General features: G+C 45.6%; 1 protein-coding gene across 1 annotated transcript in view; it reads right to left on the bottom strand.

The window, feature by feature from the left end:
* TUB (tubby bipartite transcription factor) overlaps positions 1 to 9438 on the bottom strand; it is an 85156-nt gene extending 75718 nt beyond the window's left edge. The window contains exon 1 of the mRNA XM_025357132.1: positions 9316 to 9438. Within this exon, the coding sequence (XP_025212917.1) occupies positions 9316 to 9371 (56 nt within the window). The 5' untranslated portion in view covers positions 9372 to 9438. The remainder of the gene's footprint in view (positions 1 to 9315) is intronic.
* Between the last annotated feature and the right edge of the window lie 12810 nt (positions 9439 to 22248).

Here is a 22248-nt window from a genome sequence, read left to right on the forward strand (position 1 = left end):
AAAAAAAAAAAAAAAAAAAAAAAAAAAAAAAAAAAAAAAAGAGAATATGTAAGGAACTCCTACAACTCAACAACAAAAAGACAAACAACCAAATTAAAAATGACAAGAACTTACACATTTCTCTAAGATGTAAATGGACAAATAAGCACAAGAAATAATACTAATCATTTGTCATTGAGGAAATGCAAATCAAAACCATGATAAGATGCCACTTCCTAGACTATACTAGGATGACTATAATAATAATTATAATAACAACCCGGAAATTAACAGGTTATTGTTGAGAAGGTGAAGAAATGGGAACCCTTGTACATTGCTGGTGGAAATGTAAAATGGTGCAGTCTTTGTAGGAAACAGTTTCACGGTTTCTCAAAAAGCTAAAGATAGAATTATCATTACCAAACAGCAATTCTACTCCTAGGTCTATACTAGCCAAAAGAATCGAAGACAGACTCAAATAAATATGTGCACACCAATGTTCATTGGAGCATTTTCACAATAGCCAAAAGGTAGAAACAATCCAAGTGTCCATCAACAGATGAATGTATAAACAAAATGCTGGCTGTGCACAGTGGCTCATGCCTGTAATCCCAGCACTTGGGGAGGCTGAGATGGGTGGATCACTTGAGGTCAGGAGTTCAAGACCAGCCTGGCCAACATGGTAAAACCCAATCTCTACTAAAAATACAAAAATTAGTTGGGTGTGGTGGCAGGTGCTTGTAATCCCACATACTCAGGAGGCTGAGACAGGAAAATTGCTTGAACTCAGGAGACAGAAGCTGTGGTAAGCTGAGATAGTGCCACTTCACCCTGGGTGACTCCATCTCAAAAATAAATAAATAAATAAAAATTAAATTTAAAAAATTTAAAACATAAACAGAATGCAGTTTATGCATACAATGGAATTATGCAGCCAAAAATTATATGTTACAACATGAATGAATCTTGAAAACATTATGCTAAGCAAAATAAGCCAGACACAAAAGGAAAAATACTATATGATTTCATTATATGAAACATCTAAAATAGGCAATTTATAGAGACAGAAAGTAGATTAGAGGTTACCAGGGGCCAGGATGGGGATGAATAGGTAGAGAGTTTCAGTTTAGGATAATAAAAAGACTCTGAAAATAGATTGTTGTGATGGTTGCACAATACTGTGAATGTAATTGATGCCACGGAATTGTACACTTAGAAATCATTGAAATAGCTCATTTTATGTTACACACATTTTACCACAATTAAAAATCCTGATACATGCTATACACTAGGAATGAAAAATCAGAAACTGAATTTTATAAACCCATTTATAATTCCATTGAAAAATATGCAGAATTTAGGGATACATCTTATAAAAGAGATGAAAGACCTATACACTGAAAACTACAAATATGACTGAGAGAAATTAAGATGATCTAAATAAACAGATATATATATATACACACCATGTTCATGAATTGGAAGGCCCAATGTTACTAAGATGTAACCCTCCCCAAATTGATCTATAAAGTCAACAAAATCCCAATCAAAGTTCCAGCAGCTTTTTGGGGAGATGGGGGGTAGAACTTGAAAAACTTATTGTTAAATTAATGTGAAATTGAAAAGGCCCTAGAATAGTCAAAACAACTTTGTAAAAGAAAGACAAGGTTGAAAGTTCTAAACTGCCAGATTTCAATACTTACAAGTATTTTTTATTGGCATTAATAAAGACACGTAGATTAAGATAACAGAATAGAGAGTATAAACTTACAAACAATAATCAACTGATTTTCCATAAAGGTACAAAGGCAATTTAGCAGAAAAAAGAAAGTCTTTTTCAATGCATGCTGCTGGAACAATTGGATACCCATTTTTTTTTAATGAATCTCATACCATATGCAAAAAGTTAAAATGTAGCAAAGATCTAAATTTAAAATGTAAAATTAGAAAATTCCTAGGAAAACCTTTGTCACCTCAAAGCAGGCAATGATTTCTTAGCTACAACATCAGAAGAACAATCTATAAAAAATTGATAAACTGGATTTCATCAAAAGCAAAAACTTCTACTTTTGAAAATGAAAAGAAAGCCACAGACTTAGAGAAAATATTGCAAGTCATATGTCTGATAAAGGAGATGTGTCCACAGTACACAAAGAATTCTCAAAACTCAAAAAGGAAACAACCCAACTTTAAGATGGGGAAATATTTTAACTGAAACTTCTCCAAAGAAGAGATATGGATGGCAAATAAGCACATGAAAAGATGCTCGACATCATTAGTCATCAAGGAAATGCAAAATGAAACCACAAAGGCATACCACTGCATGCCTGTTAGAATGCTAAAATGAAAAAGACTGGCTGTGCCAACTGTCACAAAAATGCAGAGGAACTGGAACTCTCCTACAATGCTCATGAGAATATAAAATGGTCCAACCACATTGGAAAAGTTGGGCAGTTTCTGAAAAAGTTAAATGTAGACCTATTACATGATTCAGCCATTCCACTGCTTTGTTAGGTATTTGCCTAAGAGAAACAAAAGTATACGTCCATACAAAGACTTGTACATGAATATTCACAAAAGTTTTCTTTGTTTTACAAGCCCAAAAGTGGAAACATCAACAGGTGATGGGATAAACAAACTATGATATATCCATGAATACTACTCAGCAATAAAAGGAAATGCTCTACTAATTCATGCAACAATATTGAAGAATATCACAATAATTACACTGTCTGAAAGAGGCCAAACAATAAAAGGGTTCATACTGATTATTCCATTTATACAAAACTCTAGGAAATGAATCAGATCAGTGGTTCCCTGAGGATGGGTGGAGTGGGTGTGGGGAGTTGGGAGAAGAGCAAGAAGGAAGTTTTACAAAGATGCAGAGGACTCACAGGTTTCCATGCTATTCCCAAGCACACTAGGCACACTCCTATCTCAGGACGTTGTCATTTGCTGCTCCTTTCCATGGAACATTCTTCCCATTAACCACATGACTCATTCCCTCACCTCTTTCAGCTCTCTGATGAAGTACCCCCTCCTCAGAGTTTCCCTGACCACACTATATGACACAGCACACTCACCAGCCCCAGCACCCCATGCAGTCAGACTCTCTCCTCCAGACTCTGCTTTTTCTTCTTCGTACTTTATCATTTTATATAAGCCTCTTAGCACTGATACATTAAATATATTTGTCCGTATCTCCCCCAACTAGATAGTAAGAATTATGAGACCACGGACTTTGTTTCATTCACTGTTCTGTCTCCACTGCCTAAAATGTTGCCTGGCATTTAGAAGGTGCTCACTAAATGCATGTTGAGTGAATGGACCCACCTTAAGAGGTGACTACATTATTATTGTCTATTTCTTGATGGAGGTTAAGTCACTTGTCTAAAGCCATATAACCAATAATTTAAGAAGCTGGGCTTCAAAGCCAGGTCACTTTGACCCCAAAATCCAAGTTCTGAGCAGTGATGCTACTTTGTCTGAGAGTCTGAGAGGTCACACTCACACACACAAACATAATTGTAAAACAATGCAGTCAGTGACTGCCTGTGGGAAAAGAAATCAATTCACTCCTCCTGGAGGACAATCTGACAGCAGCCAACATTGGAAACTAACAATCTTTCTTCAGGAGTTTGTTTTAATTGAATAATCAGACATGAGGGGAGAATGTCACATATACAAGATGTTTAACACACAATTATTTATAATAGCAAAGAATTGGGAAGAACAACAAAGTCCCCACAAGGGAGTGATCGAAGTAGAGCGGAAATGAAGTGGAGTCAGGATGTGACCGAAGATGATGCCTGATGTGATCAATTTTTCTCAAAGGAGCAGGAGGCAGGGCCATTTATGTAACACATGGCGGTGCAGATAAGGGTCAAGCAGAGAGGGGTCTTGAGAGTGCGGAAGGTTTGAAAGGGCTGTTGTGGGCAATGGGAGTGAAGCTCATCAGGGAGAAGCAGAAAGATTGAGAGATGGCATTGGTGGCCTGGCCGAAGATGAAGACCATGAAAGTGGTGACATCCTGCACAGGTGTGTCATTTTTGTTGTAGGATTCTAGGGTCATAAGAAGAAAGGGGATGGAGATTCTAGCATGGATCCACGCTGGGCTGGAGTTGTGCCGAGCATATGTGAGGGAATAAAAAGTGCTGGAGTGAGCGACTGAAATAATCTACCATGTGATACAAGCTGGGAAGAGAAGAAGAGAGGCTGGGAAAAGGTTGGTAGGCCAGAAGAAAAAGGCTGGTAGGCCACGAAGGCAGACACCTTCATGGTATGGCAGGAGCAATGTATAAGGAACATGCCTGAGGTCAGAGAGTTGCCAATTCATGTGTATGAGATTAGAAGTGAAGCAATTCCAGCTGCCATCATCTAGGAATTTATCCTGTGAATAACTGAAGAGAAGTGTCTAGATTGGGAAGGTTCAGAAATTGTGAGTGAAAAGTGCTAGTTTGGTCACTGATAAAGGCACTGAAGCCTTTGAGGATAACGACTGAAGCTTGAGTGGAGACAAAAATCTTTAATGGGGTGCCAAGCTGTGGAAAACAATGGACTCGATGATACCTACTTTATGCCAGTCATTTTACATAGATCTTTTCCTTTTATCTTCATAACAATCAGTGGTATAGATAAGATTTGGAGAGTTCAAGGTCAATGTCCAAGTTTTGAGGAGTCCATTTGGCTTGCGGATGCTGGCTAGAGAATACAATTATCAGTGAAGGGTCTGATTTTGAACCTATTGCGTTAAAGCTGTTGGCTGAATATCTAGATGGAGAAGTCTACAGGCATTTAGAGATGTGGGACTAAGTCTTGGCAAAAAGGCTGCAGTTGAAGATATGGATTGCTGTGTTAGAAGCATTGTGTTGATAACTGAGACCAGGGTGTAGCCTGAAAACAGAATGGAACAGAGTGAAATGGAAAAGACGAGCACTTTGGCACGTGCTCAGAGGTGGACAGTGGGGACCTAAGAGGAGCCAGAAATTTAAAAAATGTAGGCATCATATTTTGGTAGGTTGGAAAAGTGGCCATAGATTTTCAGCTCCTGCCTTCAAGAGGTAAGGCCTATTTCCCCACCCCTGAAATGTGGGCTGGCATTTTGACTTACTTTGACTACTACAATGTGGCGAGTGATGTGCAAGTTCTAAACCTAGGCCTCAAGAGACCCTGCAGCTTCTGCTCTCTCACTGGACTCCCTTCCACCACCATGTGTGCAAACCTGAGTGAGCCTGCTGCAAGAGGAGAAGGCATATAGGGAGAGGGCCCAGCTGCTCTAGGCTTCCCAGCCAGAGCACCAGATATGTGAGCAAGCCCAACCCAGAAAAGCTGAGCCTGGCCCAGACCACAAAACTGCCCAGCTAAGCCCAGCCCAAACTGCTGATCCACAGAATATTCTGCTAACTCAAACAGTTGTTTTTTCTGTTGTTGTTTTGTTTTTGTTTGTGTGTTTTGTGTGTGTGGTTTGTTTGTTTTTGAGACAGTGTCTCGCTCTGTTGGCCAGTCTGGAATACAGTGGCATGATCTCTACTACACTCACTGCAACCTCCGCCTCCCGGGTTCCACCAATTCTCCTGCCTCAGCTTCCCAGGTAGCTGGGATTACAGGCGTGTGCCACCACAACCGGCTAAGTTTTGTATTTTTAGTAGAGACGGGGTTTCACCATGTTGGCCAGGCTGGTTTCGAACTCTTGACTTAAGGTAATCTGCCCGCTTCAGGCTCCCAAAGTGCTGGGATTACAGGTGTGAGCCACCACACCCGGCCAAAACAGTTGTTATTTTAAGTCACTAAGTTTAGGAGTGACTTGTTAACATGGCAATAGATAACTGATACACACATGGCCCAGAAGCAAGGGGGACAACAGCTTACATAAACACATGGAGGAGAGGTCAATTTGGATGAGGACTTGAAGGAGAGGTGTTTTCCAGGTTCAAAGATGTGAGGGGGGCAGAAACCAGAGAACAGTGCTGGAAAGTGAAAGTTAACTATTAACAATGATTCCTTGTAGAGTCAGGATGGGATGAGGGCAGCAGAACACAGATTTTCACTTTTAATACGGTGTACCCAACGTATGTGTTGCTTGTGTAATGGTTTTAACAGCTTGATTATTTTGTAATTGTTTGAATAATTCAATTTTTATGTCTTAAAAAAAAGTACTGATTAGGAAATAGAGGAGGTGGTATGAACGACTGGTTTTGGAGGGTAGCCAAACCAGCTGCATCACAATCACCTGGGAAGTTTTAAACAAACATTGAGCCCAGGGTTCTACCCCCGGATATTCTGATTCAGTTAGTTTGGACAAGGGCCAGGTGAGTTGTTTTCTTCACATAGCTCCCCAGGTATTGAGATTATCAGAGTGAGAAGAAAAGAGTACTGAAGACAGAAACCCAGAAAATGTCTTTATGTAGGGGTCTGAAAGCAGAAAAATAATTTTCTTTTCTTTCTTTCTTTCTTTTTTTTTTTTTTTGAGACAGTCTCACTCTGTTGCCCAGGCTGGAGTGCAGTGGCGAGATCTCGTCTCACTGCAAGCTCCACCTCCTGGGTTCACGCCATTCTCCTGCCTCAGCCTCCCCAGTAGCTGGGACTACAGGTGTCCGCCACCACACCCAGATAACTTTTTTGTATTTTTAGTAGAGACGGGGTTTCACCGTGTTAGCCAGGATGGTCTCGATCTCCTGTCCTCGTGATCTGCCTGTCTCAGCCTCCCAAAGTGCTGGGATTACAGGCGTGAGCCACTGCATCCGGCCAAGATTTTCAAACTAAGCTTCTATGGAAGACTAGAGTTCCAGAAACGTTTACAATATGCATTAATAAAACAGCAATTTATACCACTTATTGCATGATTACTAAGTCCCAGGCAATATGATAAGCCCTTTATATTTATTACGTCATTTATTTATTTTTATTTTTGAGACAGAGTCTAGCTCTGTCGTCCAGGCTGGAGTGCAGTGGCACAACTTTGGCTCACTGCAACCTCCAGCTCCTGGGCTCAAGCGATCCTTCTGCCTCAGCCTCCCAAGTAGCTGGGATTACAGGTGTGCACCTCCATGCCTGGCTAATGGTTTTTTTTGTATTTTTAGTACACATGGGTTTCACCATGTTGGCCAGGCTGGTCTCAAACTGCTGGTCTCAAACTCCTGATCTCAAGCAATCTGCCCATCTCAGCTTCCCAAACTACTAGGATTACAGGCATGAGCCACTGCGCCAGGCCTATTACCTCATTTAATACTCATAACACTTCCCCAAGAAACTGTGGCCCAGGGATAAGTAATTTGTCCAAAGTTAGCTAGGCAGAGTCAGGATTTGAACGCAGGTTATCTAATTCCAAAGTCTTTCTGCTTTTATATGTTTGCTTTTGCAGGGAAAAATTGTTTACTATATGGAATTAGCTCAACTTTAAGTTTTTCTCCCATGTATGTATTAGACCTTTGGAATATGCCACTGTTTTTTGTTTGTTTTTTGTTTTTGTTTTTGTTTTTTGAGACGGAGCTGGAGTGCAGTGGGGCGATCTCGGTTGACTGCAAGCTCTGCCTCCCAGGTTCACGCCATTCTCCTGCCTCAGCCTCCCGAGTAGCTGGGACTACAGGCGCCCACCACCGCGCCCGGCTAATTTTTCGTATTTTTAGTAGACATGGGGTTTCACCGTGATCTCGATCTCCTGACCTCATGATCCACCCGCTTCGGCCTCCCAAAGTGCTGGGATTACAGGCGTGAGCGACCGCACCCGGCCTGCTTATTTCTAACAGAATCTAAACTGTGAGCTCATCTCCGGGAGGAAATTTTGTCTTTTTATCGCCTTATTTCCAGGGCCCAGGATATAGTTCGCACTCCATACATGTTTGTTGAATAAATGAATGAATGTGTGGATTTGGGATCTGAACCAAAATTTGTAGGTTTTGTTATTTTAAGTTTAATATTCCAGTAATGTTAGAGTTCTTCTCCGTGGAGAGCACCACTTTTCAAAAAGGGAGGTGCACTGGACTCATGAGGTGGACAGGAGATTTGCTGGGGCTGTGCAAGGAAGGGTTGATGAAGAAACAGAATTAACCAATTCAGACGATGTATTTCCCCAAAGAAGGCAATGAAAGGAAAAAAACAGACGTGGATCAGTTGGGCCCATCTCGAGGAAGGAGACAAGACAAACCTTAATAAGTTTACAGGCTGAAGAGAGATCACCAGTAAGGAGGTGAAGGTGCAGATGGAGGAGACAGATGGGATTAATACCGGGCGAGACTCAGGGAAGGTGAGGAGGGGTCCTAGGGGAACTAGCCTTAGGCAGAAGGGACACCTGTTCCTCTGAATCTAGGCAAACAAGGGCTGTCAAAGATGCGGGGAGGTTTTTGGTAGAGTGAAGGGAAGGAGAGCACAGGAACAGGACGTCATGGAGATGAGAGCAGCCCAGTAAATGAAATTTCTCTTCCAGCCCTCACCATCTAGAGTCATGGGTCAGGAAATTTAACTCCAGAATTCTGCAGATCGATATGGGGTACGAAACTTAAAAACAAAGAAAAAAACTACTATCTACTATCATCATGGTTTTATTTTAAATGGAGGGGTGGCATTTAACACACCAACAAAAGGTAGAACGGGCATAACCTAGGAATAAATCTACTCGGCTTTATGACCAACTCACTCCTTTCTTATTTTTTTCATTTCGCCAGGGAGGATGACTCCTTCCTCCAGGGCGAGTGCGTGGGGAGCGCAGCTCCAAACCTCCCACGCCGGCAGCCGCTCGCCATTCCCGCGGGGCGGGCGCTGAGCCTGGCAACAGGAGGGCGCCGCTCCTGCGCCCCGACAGCCGGCCGGGGCTGCCATCTCGCCCAGCGGAACAGGCAGCGGCTCGCGTGTACCGGGCAGCCAGCGGGGCACTCCGCCCGGGGCCAGCCTCGGTCCCTGCGGAGGGCCAGCGGGACGTAAACCCCGGCGGCCGCATCCCAGAGCCGAAGGCGCCCCTCCTCGCCCCGCCCGCCAGAGGCCCACCCCGGCCCCTGCCCCGCCCCTCCCGACGCCCCCTTCAGCGCCCTTTCTCGGGGTCCCCCGGCGGAGCGACCCTGGCGGGGCAGCCGGGGTGGGGCCAGAGGTGACAGCTCTCTAGTCCCAGTGGCTGCGTGCCCTCCTCCGACAGCTCTGTCCCGTGGGTGTGGGGACACTACCCTCGTCTGAGCTCCGCTGCACGTACCCGAGGCTCTGGGTCCCGGATGCCCGAGGGTCCGGGTGCCCCAGCCCACCCTGCGAGTCGGGCGCTCGCGCCGGTCCTCGCCCCCGGAGGCCCGCTTCTCCCGCAGGAGAGCGAGGGTCAGCAGGCGCTCACGCAGGGCCACCCTTCGGGCGCCCTACCTGTCATAGCTCCAGCGGCTGTAGGACAGGGTACGGTGGCTGCTGACTCCCTCCATCGCCGCCTCTGGCTCCGCTCGGGACTCCGCGGGCGGCCGCGGCGGCAGCGGCGGCTGCGCTGGGCTCCGGGCTGGCTAGCTAGCTGCGGGCCGGGCCGGGGCGCGGGCGGAGGACTGTACCATTCGCCCCCCGGGGGGTGACCCCCCCCCGGCTCTGCCAATGACGGGGACGCGCGACTGCGGGGACCCGGGCCCGTGAGGCCCCCTCCCCCACGCTCGGGTCCCGCGGGGGCGCGGCTGCGGCAGCCTGGGCTGCTTATTTATTTATTTCCGAGGTGTGCTCCGCGTCGCCATGACAACCGCTCCTTCTTTTCCGGCGTCACTAGGGCACCGCTTCTTTCAAACCTTCCCGGGACAAGGTTTGCTAAGAGGCTGCTCCGGCTCCTGCTTGCTTGGGAGTCCCGGATCTGCTCTCGCCACTCGGGGCCCTTCTGCAGAGGCGCCCTCCTTTCCGGTGTGGGAGTCTTCAGCCAGTCTCCACAATCAAGTTCCCCCCTTCTCAGGAATGGAAATAGCCATCCCCCAGTTTCCTAGATTCTCGCCGTCTCCCCGCCCCTTCTTCCCCCGGGTGGAAGTCTTGAAACCACCGTCCCCTCCTCTCTTCAAACTGCCTCCCTCCTTGCTGAGAATGGAAATCCAGTACTGCCTCCCTCTCTCCTGGGTGGATTCCCTCCTCGGCCCTGCTATCTGGTCTATTACAGCCCTCTTGGGTTCCGAAGACCAAGCTCTGTAAACACTCCCATTTCTAGGCCACCTCGTTCTGTTTATGTCCCTTTGTGCTTTCTCTTCATTACTACTGAAAATCCTTTGTGAAAAGTCCGGGTGTCTTGGCTCAGCCGGGGGAGAGTTTGTCTGACAGTGACCCAGGGAAGGCTATGGCGAGAAGGCACGCCTGGGTGGGGCAGGGTGGGGCAGGGAGAGCCAGCTCGCACCTTTTTGTCTGCCAGGGGCCCCTAGTCCCTTCCCTTCCCCCACCTTAGGCTGATGGCTTTAGGGATTTACAGGTATAATCTCCTTGCAGAGGTCACAAGAGCCTAAGAAGGACCTTTCGGGCAGTTGCTGTGGGGTGGCTGGCTAACTTCACGCCAGGGTCAGGGTCGGGGTGAAGGTGCCGACGTTCCCAGGAGATTGGAGTGCGAGGAGGGGAAGGTAGGATTTGCACTACACTAATCCAAGGATCCTGACAACTCCTGTGAACTAGAGTTAACCCTATGGGTTACAGAGGTTGCAACTGGCAGTGCACCTGTTGCATCCAGCCTGCAATCACAGGGGAAAAAAATACTTTTCATTGAATAAATTGACAACACTTAAAAATTGGGAGATTTAATAGAGCTAGCTTTTTATCCTCTCTTGAAAACTAAGAATGTCTGCCAGTGCTGGGCCTGTCTTCAGCATGGCAGGCATAGAGCGCAGAAGTGGCTGTCCTCTGCACCGGGAGCAGGGAATATGTTGTTCTATAAGCCTCTGCCCCTAGCCGGCCAGCTTTTCTCACTTACATGCCTTATAGCTTTTATGTTTGCCACTTCTGTGCAATACGGCCATATCTATAACCACTAAAGTACTCAACTTGTTCATGGAGCTACTCAAATGCATCATTAACCAATATTTACCAAGGGCCAGTTACTGAGCAAAATGCTTTATGTACCAGGTAGACACTGTTACTGTCTCTTGTGGAGTTTACAGACTGGTGTGCAAGGACTGACTCCCCCAAAAAGCCAGTATTCCTGAACCACATCTTGATGGTGAGGCTCTTGGTACACCCATGACCTCAGCAGTAGTGGATTGGAACTCCAGAATCAACTTATTGCAACTGTGTGAAGCCTTATTTCATTGTTTAGGGGTAGGGGGTCAGAGGTAAGCTTCCCCCTCTGGAGAATGTGTGGGAGTTTTCGGGGTCTCCCACAGAAACTGCAGGACCAGAGGCTACTGCTCCTGACCCATATGTCATAAAACAAGTCCTAAGGATGACCCTTCTCCAAAGGACTGGCTCCCCCACCCCAACCCATGCTGGCTCAGAACCAGCAGTCACAGAGGCCTCCTGAGTTTGACATTTAGGCACTGGCTGCCAGTCCCCTGCAGCCTGCCTTGGTGAGACCACAGTAGCTACAAGAGCCAGTAAACCTGCTACTGTCTCTTATAGCCTCCGCTTCCAAATCCTGATACCCTCTAGAAGTACAAACAAGAAGTCCAAGGCCAGGTGTCCTGAACCAAGGCTGAAAGCTGTAGAGAAGCTACACCCCAGACATCCTTAGGAGAACTCTGGGCTAGGCAGATGGAAGAGCCCAACAAAGCTATAGAGGTAGGACCTTTTGACCCTTATCAATGACAGGAACGGTGCGTCAGCAATCTGTAGGAGGAGGATGTGTGGCACTGTTAAAGCATGGCCACAAAATCTTTGCCATTCCTCTCGTTAAGAAGCAAGATCTGTGTTACCTCCCCTTTAATCTGGATGCTCTGTAACTTCTGAGGTTAAGTAATGAAAGGCCCTTCAACATCCCCTGTTCACTGGACCCCTGAGCTAACATGTTAGAAGTCTGACTACTGTGATGCTGCCATGCTGTGAGAAAGCCCAAGCTACAAGGAAAGGTCATATGTGGGTGCTTCAATTGACAGTCCCAGCTGAGGCCAGCCTTCAAGTCCCCACAGCCAGACACCAGATATAGGACTGAAGAAGCCTTCAGATGATTACAGCCCCTAGCCCTTTAAGTCATCCCCAACTGCTTGAGCCTTCCAGCTGAGCCCTAGACATCACAAAGGACAGACAGCTCATCCTCGCTCTGCCCTGACCTGACCCAGAGAATCTGAACACTATGAAACGGTTGTTGTTTTACACCATAGATAACCAGGCAGGCCGAATTCATCTCAGAGGAACTGGTACTTTTTCCTTGAAAGCTGACTCATGGCCCTTTGGTTATGACAGGAAGGGTCCCAGTTCATCTGCAGAGAAGAGCTGCAACAAGGAAACTGGATTGCTCTGCACAGAGGAGCAACAGGAATTCAGGAGTTATCTTCTTGTAGCTAAATGATGAGTGGTAGGGGTAAGATTGGAACTGGGAGAAGAGAGGATACAGGAGAAAAGCTTGAGTAAGAAGAAGATGAAATGGTAGAAAGCTAGACTCTAAGAAGGAAAGGTGAGAAATTCTGAGGGTAGGAATGGCCAAGGAACTCGAGGAATGGGGATGTCTAATGTTCTATTTTAAGTTGGTTCCTGCTCCTTGGTGCTGCTCTGTTACCTCCAAACTTTCAGAAAAAGTCTGGTGTGTATATACCACCACCTCCTATGAATGGTGCTTAGGGTATGCAGAAGGTGGGGCACTGTCCACAGTGGGACACTTCGTGGGATAAAGTGGAGTAGGAGGATGGCAACCCTGACAGCTTGTTGGAGACTGAGAAGTTAGGAGCAGGAATGCACATGCAGAGGAGACCAGGAGGGCAGGCCCCTTCCCGAGAATCCCTGGGCATGTCAGTGAGCGTACTAGACTTCCCCAGATGAACAGAGACAAGCTAGAGATAGTCTATCTGGATTTTAAAGGAAAGTGTAACCTTAGAAGGCTGGAAGCTTCAGATGTGAAGATGTGAGGCCAGTGGTCCTGGAATTAGGGGTCTGACTACTCCGCAGTAAGCAAACAAGCAATGAAGAAACCCAAAACCAGGACCTAGGACCAAGGACCCACCATGGCAAAATGAGGAAAAGGGACCTGGGAGTCTATGTCCTCAGAGAATAAAACCTGGAAGGAAAAATCCCTTGTTGCAGCAGAGATGGAAAGTTATAGAGAAACCACTTCCCAGGCTAAAACATGGTCCGTTATCTCCACAGTAAAACTCTGGGGGGAAAAAAATTCTGCTAGCTAGAACGAATGTGCTCCTAAAACCCACCCTTTCCCCTTAGTTTCCATCCCCACTGCCACCACCATGTTTTACCCCAAGGAGCAATGGTTTCCCTTTAATATTCTGTGTTTAACATTCCCTTTAGCATAATCCCTGTGTTCCTCTAGTGCAGCTAGGAAGGGCTAGCTTCATTAATTTTAGAGGAAAGATTCAGGAAAATAAAGAGAGTTATTACATGAAATGTATAAATGCAGGGCCCGGGACCCTGCACCATTCCACTGGCCATCTGCAGATATCTATACTCTGATTCCAAAATGTGGACTTACTACAGGATTTCTTTCCTAGATATCCTGACAATGCCCAAAGTCAAGAGGTGAAGAAGCTCATTTCTATTCTGAGAGACAAGCTTCATATCCAGATGACTAGCACCTTGAATGGCCTCACCAATTGATGGTCCATCCCTACTTTCACACTCACAGAGGGTGGCTTCATCTTCAGAAGCCCATCTGAATAACCACATTGCAATCTAATCACTCCTGCTATGGACTGAATGTTTGTGTCTCCTCCAGATTAGTATGTTGAAAACTAAATCCCAAAGTGATGGTATTAGGAGGTGGGGCCTTTGGGAGGTGATTAGGTCATGAGGGTGGAAATGGGATTAGCCCCCTTTATAAAAAAGGCCTGAGAAGCCCCTTCCACCAAGTGAGGATACAGTGAGAAGACCAACATCTATGAACTAGGAAGCAGACCTTCACCAGGCACTGAATGGTGCTGGCACCTTGATCTTGGACTGCCTAGTCTCCACACTGTGAGAAGTAAATTTCTGGTTTCTTGTTTTTGTTGTTATTGTTGTTGAGACAGAGTTTCGCTCTTCTCACCCAGGCTGGAGTGCAATGGCGCAATCTCAGTTCACTGCAACCTCTGCCTCCCAGGTTCAAGCAATTCTCCTACCTCAATCTCCTGAGTAGCTGGGATTACAGGCACCTGCCACCATGCCTGGCTAATTTTTGTATTGTTAGTAGAGACGGTTTCACCATGTTGGCCAGGCTGGTCTCGAACTCCTGAGCTCAGGTGATCCGCCTGCCTGGGCCTCCAAAGTGCTTTGTAAGTTGAAATTCTACTGTATCTATTTATAGTTGCATGGCTGTATGCTGCAATCTGTATAATCGTAAGAGCTTTTAATTTGATGTATCAATTACTAAGAACTTTTAAACAGTTAAATCTGAAAATAGATGGGCAGTTAATTCAAGTAAGTATTAAGAGAGAGTTACTCAGGTAACTTTAGAAAGAAAATCACATTCTTTCTGAAGCCACAAATATTTATAATGATGTAAATAATAAAAGGCAGCATATAGGAAGAGCTGGGGCAATAGAAGCCCCAGGGAAGTCTGTGGGGGTCCTGCAGGTGCTCTGCTTCCAGCATGGAGCCAGAGGTGGGCCAGTCAACAAACGCTAATGGTCCTAAAGGCAGGGCCCTCACAGCGTTTCATTTCCTTAGCTTGGTGTCAGAAAATGCCATAGAAAGTTCAGGGCTGCCCATGAGGCCGATTAAAGGGATAAGAGGACAGGTGGACCCAAATGGGCTTCAATGTTTGGGTGAGGAAGATGCAAAGTACATGAGCCAGGTGAGTAGAGAGATGACTCCAGGATGGCAAACATGAGTAGAGGTAACGGCATGCCAATGAGGACCAGGTGAGACAAGGTAGGTCTATGGAGAAGATGATCAGGGATCAGATACTTTCCTTTCTCTAGGTAGCAGGATGACACAGAAATCCCTCTTTATCAGCAGTTTAGGAAATGGAGTGTCGGGGGTCCCCCAAACCATCCCTAGGTTTGATGATTCACTAGGAGGACTCACAGGGTTCAGCACAGAGTTGTATCTATGACTGTAATTTATTATGGTGAAAGGATTCTGTGTCAGTGTCTCCAAGATCCAGCTCAGTCTCCGTGATTCACTAGAATAACTCACAGGTCTCAGAGATGGCTGTTATACTCACCATTATCTCTTATTACAGTGAAAGGATACAAAGTAAAGTCGGCAAAGAAGAAAGGCTTTGGGGCAAAGCCAGGAGAAACCACAAGCTTCCAGGTGAACCCTCCCAGTGGAGTTGCATGAGGACTTACTTCATTCACCCAGCAACAGCGTGTGACAACACATGGTGGTGTTGCCAGTTGGAGAAGCTCACCCAAGCCTTGGTGTCCAAAGCTCTTAATGAGGAGTCAGTCATGAAGACATGCAAAGCCTGTGTAACTGGCCTCAGCTGCCCCAATAACTCCTTCTCCCCCTACCCCTAGAGCAAAACTAAGAGTTCATCATAAGTCATTTTATTAGGGTAAACTTACCTGGTCAAACTGATACAGCCTCTCCCAAGGACCCAGGCATACAAAAACACTCATCAGTCAGAATATTCCAAGGGCCCCCAAAACTCAAGCACCTGCACCTCTTTTCTGCCTTCACACAGCTGGAACCAATTTGCTCACCTTTAAAAAGAGCCATAGGTACCTAGGATCTACCTCCACGCTGGGATGGCCCTTGCCTAAGCCTGACAGTGCAGGAGCGAGAGAGTGAGGCATTTTTGCCTTGCGTGTAGACAACGTTGAGGTGTAGCTTGTACTCCAGAGTTTCCTTGTAGGATGGTGTTGACTCTAACCTCTATGAGACTTTGCCTGAAATCACTCTCTTGCTTGACTTCCTTTTTTTTCTTGTCCTCCTACACCCACTCCTTTACTTGTCTCCCTAGCAGCATTTCAGTGATGTGCTGACACTGGCCAGTTCCAAGAGTTGATTGTTAGCAACTCTTCCCAACTCCATGTTCAGAGATATCCTGTTGGTAGCTTTAAAGTGGTCATGGTGGAAGTACTCACTATAGAGTATTTGTGGAAATTGTTGAATGCTTGATTTATTTATCAAGCTTATTTATTTTCTTTCCATAGAGCCAGTTGTTACTCATTTACTATCACGCCATTGGGCATTTTATTAATAAATCACTTGAATATGAATGTTTGTTTCAATGTCTACTTCTGCAAACCCAACCTAAGAAAGAAACTACCTTGGCAGTTGTTTGAGAGTCAGGAGGCTCAGAGACGTAGGTTGAAATATATTTATTATATGAGGCCAGATGTTATACTATTTATTTAAGTTATAAGTGGACTAAGGCAAGAAAGGCATCTTCAGTGGGATTGAAGCTGAGGTGCTGGCTGCCCCGACTCTTGGGTTTGATGACCTGAAAGTCCAATAGTGCCGGAGGTATCTGTGTTAGATAAGAGCCCTGTGCTGAGTCTCTGGAAAGTCATGTGGACCTTTTAGGTTTGGAGCTGGACTCTGCCTTCTGCAGCAGAGAACTACTCATATTTGCAAAGAGAGAGCTTATAGTATGCTTGTAGGCCCTAAGAGAGCTGGAATACCTGATGTGGGACATCAAGACACTGTGTGACTAGATCTGCCCATAGTAATCTGGGACACCAGTCATAAATTCACCCAGACATGAACTGGGCGTTTTATATTTACCAGTTCACCAGTCAGAAACTAGCAATTCATAGTATGATGACAATGACTTGGTGTTGGATACAGACAGGTGCAAAAGGCACAAGTAAACTACATGAAGACACAATTCAAACTCTGTCATCTACCCCTGTTGCTCCAACCTCCTTCCTGTGGGAGTGTCCCATATCACCACTGCTGTAGGAGGAAAAAATCTGAGCTTGATGTACGCAGGAGTTGGCTGGATACGGTGGTGTGAAACAAAAATGAATTCCAGCTGTACTACACACCCACTCAGGAGAGGTTCTTAAGCTGAGTGGAGAGGGACTTCCTCCTAGGGGGAAGACTTGGGCAGTACACTTGGTCATCCACTTTGCATGTAGGGAGGCATGGCCTGAGGCAAGAGTACACATGGACTTCTAGGCACTGGAGAGCAACTCACTTGGGAGGTCACAGGCCTGGGTGAAGCGAGACTGGAATATTGGAGAAGGAAGTATAGGGGAGATGCATGTGGATGGACTAATGGGAGTGGGACCAGACTGTGCAGAGCTTTATGCCTCCTGTCAATGCCCATCAGAGAGCATCTGCTGTGCAGGGGGCACTCAATGAGCAGGTAGGAAGAAGGATTTGTCTGGTGAATATCAGTCAGTTTCAATTCTCAACCAACTAAAAGCTTGGGCCCATGAATGCAGCAGGAACAAGGCAGAGATGAAAGCCCAGCCACAGGGACTCCCTCTCACCAAGGCTTATTTACCTGCCACTGCTGCTGAATGCAGCAGAGAGACTGGATCCTGGTTATGGTGCCATTCCTTGATGGCACTGCCCCAGCACTTGGTGATAAGTTAATGACATCAGATTCCTTCCACCCTGAGCGCGCGCAGTTTGTCCTTATTGACAGAGAAAAGATGGACACCTTTTCTGATTTATCTTCATTTCTTGTTGTGCTTCACCAGTGGTTTATAGAGTGTCTAATTTATCAGCATGGGATCCTGCATAATAAAGTCTCAGCTCAAGTGTCTATTTTATGATAAAGGATCATGACAATGGTCTTGTAAAAAAAAAAAAGGGTCTTCTAATATATTGGATTACTTGTAAACAAGGGGTAGAAAGTGGGAGTGGCTTATTAAAGCCCAAGGAAGGAGCCAGCTTTGGGATGACACCCTGTGGATTGGGTCACTGTACTCCAAGATGTAGTGTATGCACTAAACTGTCGGATGATATACAGTGCTGTGTTGGAACACACAGGGCCAGAGTAACCAACAGGTAGAAATAGTACTGGCCCCTTTCATCATCACCCCAGTCAGCTCCTTGGAGAAACTGTGTTTCCCATTTCTGCAGCAGGCTTCATTGCAACAGAGGTCCTGATTCTCAGGGGGCAATCTTCCACTGGTTAACATGAGAAGTTTTCCATTGACTCTATTGCTGGGTTGCTTTGGGCTCCTCCTGCCAGTGGACTATCAGATAAGAAAAGTTACCATATTGGAGCTGGCAATCAACTCTGAGAAGCTAAAGTGGCTGTTGCATAATGAGGCAGGGAGGATTAATCTGAAACTTGGGCGCTGGAGTGTCTCTTGGTGCCTTCATGCTGAGTGATAATGGTGCATAGCCAATCACAGCCAGCAAAGTAGGGTAGTGGCGAGACGGTCAAGGGCCCAGGCTCTCAGGAAGAGCAGTCCAGGCCAACTTTAGCGTTGCCCAGTCATGAAAGAAATCTGGAATTGGTGGGTTGGAGCGGGAGCAGGGAGATGATGAATATTAATTGTGGCTGAGGACCAGCTGCCACAGGGGGCTATAGTTTATTCCACTAATTCTACTCTTGAAAGTCCCTTTTATTTTTCTAAGAGCTTGCATACTCACAAAGAGTCCACTTAAAGAGTCAGTGATAGCGTGGACTTGCTAAGGGGGAGCAGCAGATCTGAGCAGTGTAAGGAGGGTACCCTCTCTAACACTGGGGGTGCCTCCTTGATTTCAGCACCATGGCGGCAGACAGCCCCACATGCAGGGCTTGCATCCACCTCAAGCTCTCCTAATTAGCTAGGGAAGGATGCAGACCTGCTGTTGTTGTAGCCTGTAAGTATGAGGAAGTTAGCCAGCCTCCTAGGAGAATTCTTCAGCCAGTGGGGTAACTGGCTAAATGCCTCAGCCTTCCAGTCCCTCAGTGGGAGAATTCTGAGGGGTATGTCACATGGTTCCTTGGAGGTTCCTCAGTGGGACTGAGTCCCTGTTGCTGCAGAAATAACCAGCTTAATACCTTCGGTTGCATTAAGTTCTTCCCATCCTTGTCTCCATTTGCTTTTGCTTCTAAGATCATATTATGGATTAGTTTTGTCCCCCTCAAAAGATATGTTGGAGTCCTGGCCGGGCGCAGTGGCTTGTGCCTGTAATCCCAGCACTTCGGGAGGCTGAAGCGGGCGGATCACCTGAGGTTGGGAGTTCGAGACCAGCCTGACCAACATGGAGAAACCCCATCCCTACTAAAAATACAAAAAAATTAGCTGGGTGTGGTGGCACACGCCTGTAATCCCAGCTACTCGGGGGGCTGAGCCAGGAGAATCGCTTGAACCCAGGAGGCAGAGGTTGTGGTGAGCTGAGGTTGTGCCATTGCACTCCAGCCTGGGCAACAAGAGTAAAACTCCGTCTCAAAAAAATAAAAAAATAAATAAAATAAAAAAATAAAATATAAAGGCTTTGGGGGCAGTATCAAAGACCCTTCCTTGATCTCAGACTTCTAGCCTCCAAGACTGTGAAAAAATAGATTTCTGTTGTCTTACGCCACCAAGTTTATGATACAACAGCCCCCTCTTATTCATGGTTTTATCCGTGATTTTGCTTTCTGCAGTTTCAGTTACATGCAGTACAGTACAGTAAGATATTTTGAGAAGCAGGGGAGAGAGAGAGGGAGAGAGACACTACATCCACATAACTTTTATTACAGTATATTGTTATAATTGTTCTGTTTTATATTAGTTGTTAATCTCTTACTGTGCCTAATTTATAAAGTAAACCTTATCATAGGTATGTATGTTTAGGAGAAAACACAGTATACACAGAGTTTGGTACCATCCATGGCTTCAGGTATCCACTGGAGGTCTTGAAATGCATCCCGCATGGATAAGGGTGAACTGTTGTACTTATTATGGTAACCATAGGGATCGAATGCAGATCACCTCACATGTAAACTATTTTACCCCAAGTCTTCGCCACATGTTCTGTTGTAAGGGGACCCAAACTATGTTTTCCCTCCAGCTGAATTTTTAGATCTAAATCTGGGGCTCCCATTCTCAGCTAACCATTACCTCTGTCTATCCCTTGTACTTTCAATCAACAAAACAATTTTACTGGGACCATTGGACAGGATCCTATCTTGTACCTCTCACTTCTCTAACCTCCAGAATTTGGCAAGAGACCCTCACTTTCCTGTCCAGAATTCTAGTATCATGTGGAAAGTCCAGGTTCTCTTATAAGCATCACCCTTTCCCTGGAAGGAAAGCTCCAAGAACCTCATTTTGGTTGTCAGGTCCCGAGCTAGGGTTTCTTCTGGGCAACAGCAGCTCCAAAATTTCTGTATAGAGGGTTTGTAGATTATAATCTGATTGGAAGGGGAGTGGGCCCTAGTAGATTTACTTGAAACTGTGTTATCAAACCACGTTTAGAAATATGTGTTTATTTGGAGTGATTTTGGCAGTGGGGATAGAGGAAGATGCTTTGGTTTCATCACTCTGTGGCTCAAAGGTGGCCAAGGGAAGCAGCTCCAAAAGCTTTGGTCATTTTTTTGGCATCATCCTGGCCTCTCCAAAGCAGAAGGTGCTTTGTTGGTCAGGTCCTCAGAAAACAGCTCAGGAACTAAGGGAATGCCACTGGCAACCTTTGGCCTTTAAGTGGTGTAAGGGTGTCCTCTAGTGGCCATGACTCAGAAAACCTCTGGCATAGAGCAATGCTCCTGAGACTGGTGGCCTGTTATCATGGTTGGGACCAACACTGTGGGACAGAGACCATTATAAAATTAATGACCATCATCATGGAACAGAAACATAAGCAAAGGGCAGGAAGACCCTAACGAGACAGAAAATACCTTCACAGAACTGACAGACAAGATGGATCAGACAAACTATCATGTGCCAAACATCTAATTCACAGCTTAGATCATTGCCATAGGCAACTGCTTGCCTTCTGGGAGACATTGCTGGTGATAAGGGGGACAAATGGAATTATGACAGCTCACAAGGATTTGCATTACTGAGTATGCATGGATTCCTAGACTTTCCAATGAGAAGCAAGTCAATGCTGGCAATTAGATTTATATATTAAACAACCTGGGTTCTCTTTGAATACCCCTGGAAATGTTGACTATAGCTAGTATGTGGGGAAAATGCTAATTTCTTCATCACATTTGCTCTGAAGCTGAAGTCATAGTTACAGGCTGCAACAAGTAAACTTTCAGTAAGAACTGATTCCTTGATGTTCTAAGGAGAGTGGAGTGAAGCTTGTTGGGGTTAAGTCTGGCTGTTGTTGGCAGCTCTGTGGGTGTTGGGAGGGGAAATGGTCTATCTGGGATGGGTGGGGCAGAACCAGACAAGACACCAATACCCTGCTGAAGCCCTTGTCTCATTACGCTGTCCTGTCTTAGGGCAGGGAAGACTCAGTTTACCTGTTCAATCCTTCTTGCCAGAGCAAAAATCCAGCAAGACTCCCGCACTTGCTTCCCTTCATGGGTCTACAGATCTCTGTGGACTCTCCTCACTCACAAGGGACAAAACTCTAAAATAATTCTGTCTCTTAGGATTCCAGCAGAGGTCAAGGCCTCACTTGCCTTCAAGCAGCTCACAGGATCAGGAGGGGCCATAGATTGTGGGTGGGAAAAAGGAACTGCAATCAGGTTCCCATGTCCCTAGAATCTCGTTTACTCTTCAAAAGTTAATTTGATTGAGTTCATTTTCATGAAGGCTCTGGCTTGGACAATGGAGGAGTGGGGGAGGTTTACAGTTTGGGCCTTGGAGGGCAAAAAGTGGGATAATATTGTCTCTGGTCCCCTCTCAGTTTCCCATGCCCTCCGTCAGTAGTGTCTGAATCCTGTGGAAAGGGGGCATGCAGAGCCAAGGGTGTATTTTCATGATGGTCTCCTTCAAACCCAGAGGTTGAGCAGCACGACGTGGGCTTCTCAGGTCATAAAGTATGACACAGAACTGGGGAGAGAGATTGACCTAAAGAAGCAGAAACTCGGACATTTATGTCTGCACACAGTTGTTGACCATGGAGGATATCTATTAGCACAAAATCAGAAAGAACCCATGTGCCCAACACTAAAAGATCATTTAAGTAGATCATAGTTTACCCATATAATAGGAATCTATAAAACTATTTAAAATAAGGTTTTTGAAGATTTAATGACCTGGATAATATTCATTCTAAAATGTTTAGTTTAAAAAAAGACAAAATACAAAATTTGAAACATTGTTTTAAAAAAAGTTGTTTGCAGAGAAAAGGGATTGGCAGAACATGTTAACAATAATGATCACTGAGGGCGAATTTGAATTATTTATATTTTCTTCTTTCTCTTTTTTCTATATT

Source organism: Theropithecus gelada, chromosome 14 (assembly GCF_003255815.1).
Source record: "Theropithecus gelada isolate Dixy chromosome 14, Tgel_1.0, whole genome shotgun sequence".
NCBI classification, from domain to species: Eukaryota; Metazoa; Chordata; class Mammalia; order Primates; family Cercopithecidae; genus Theropithecus; species Theropithecus gelada.